The 1,544-nt window shown below is 19.1% G+C and overlaps 1 protein-coding gene across 1 annotated transcript; it reads right to left on the minus strand.

Moving 5' to 3' along the window:
* Window positions 1-1,089: 1,089 nt before the first annotated feature.
* On the minus strand, window positions 1,090-1,449 carry EHI_028430 (surface antigen ariel1, putative; the record flags this gene model as incomplete). The annotated part of the gene is made up of 1 exon (XM_001914531.1): window positions 1,090-1,449. The coding sequence occupies one exon, from the start codon at window positions 1,447-1,449 to the stop codon at window positions 1,090-1,092; it is 360 nt and encodes a 119-aa protein (XP_001914566.1).
* Between the last annotated feature and the right edge of the window lie 95 nt (window positions 1,450-1,544).

The raw sequence follows: 1,544 nt of genomic DNA on the forward strand, positions 1-1,544 counted from the left end.
TTTTATATTTAGTTGTATTTGTTTATTTGTTTATTCATCTTTATCATTTTTATATTCTTATCATTTTTATATTATTATCATTTATTCTCTTTTTATTTATATTAATATTAATTTTATATTTATATTTTGATTTTATTATTATATCATTTATTATCATTTCTCGTTTTATTTATCATTTATTCTTATTATTCTTTTGTTTTTATATTCTATATCATATATTCATATCATTTTCATTTATATTTTATCACTTATTATATGTTATATAATAATCACATAACACATATGTTTGAATATATAATAAATATCATAATGAAATTATACATATAAATAATAAACATAAAAATAATAAAATATTTTTCATTAATAAAATAATATTAATTATTTTACATCATTAGATTATACAATTTTTATTTCATATTTCTAATTTTTACATTAAAAATACATAATTTATTTATTCTTTCTTTTCTTTTATTACTCTTTGTGATTTATTATCTCTTTTTGATTTATTACTTTTTATATTCTTTATTCTACTTTCTTTTTTTATTCTTTCTTCATCTACTTCTACTTCTTACTTTATTTTTTTCTTTTATATCTTTCTTTCTCTTCTTTTTCAATTATTTGCTTTTTTGTTGCCTAATTAATTGTATGTACAATTTCATTAATCAACAATCCTCAAGTAATTAATGATTAAAATTTAACACATAATAATAACGATGAAAAAACAAACGTAATAAATGATAACAATCAAACAATGAATGATTAAAATAAATATAGAAAAATATATGATAAAATTTGTTTTAATAACAAAGTAGATAAATAAAAAAGAATAAATCAGAAAATGAAGAAATAATATAGAATAAGAGAAAAGATAAGATAATGAAATATAGTATATAATAACAAATAAATCAAGAATAGAATAATAACTCAAAACAAGTATAATAAAATATGAAAGTAAGAAAGTAACAATTAATAGTTATTATATCATTTTAATTGATAATTATTGAAAATAATAAATGATAATGATAATATTAAAAATATAGCAATTATTATATATTGTTAATAAATAGAAATAAAAACAAAAATGTTCAATTAGAAGAATAAAAGGGTGATGATAACACCAAGAATAATAAACATACATGATGCTCCATCGATGTTTTTATGATTATTTAAATCTTCATCTTCACTATTATTTGTTTTATCATCGTTTTTATTTTCAGATTTAGACTCTGGTTTATTTGTTGGAGTATTTGGAGTTTTATTGTCTGTTGTATTTTTTCCTTCTTCTTGCCCATTTGGAGTTTTAGGTTTGTTGTTTTCATCACTTTCATTTGTTCCGTTATCATCTTTTTCTTTTGTTGTATCATGTTGTCCATCATTTGTTCCACTTGTTTCTTGTTCTTTTTCTTTTCCTTGTTTATTTGTCTGCTCAGTTTCTTGTTTTCCATTCATTGATGGTGTTTTTGCTCCTTTTTGTTCGGATTGACCCTGTGGATTTTGTTCATTTGTTATTCCTGACTGTCCTTTTGAATTTTGTTCATTTGTTC

Source organism: Entamoeba histolytica, genomic scaffold (genome assembly GCF_000208925.1).
Source record: "Entamoeba histolytica HM-1:IMSS scf_1104750516699 genomic scaffold, whole genome shotgun sequence".
In the NCBI taxonomy this organism is placed as follows: domain Eukaryota; phylum Evosea; order Mastigamoebida; family Endamoebidae; genus Entamoeba; species Entamoeba histolytica.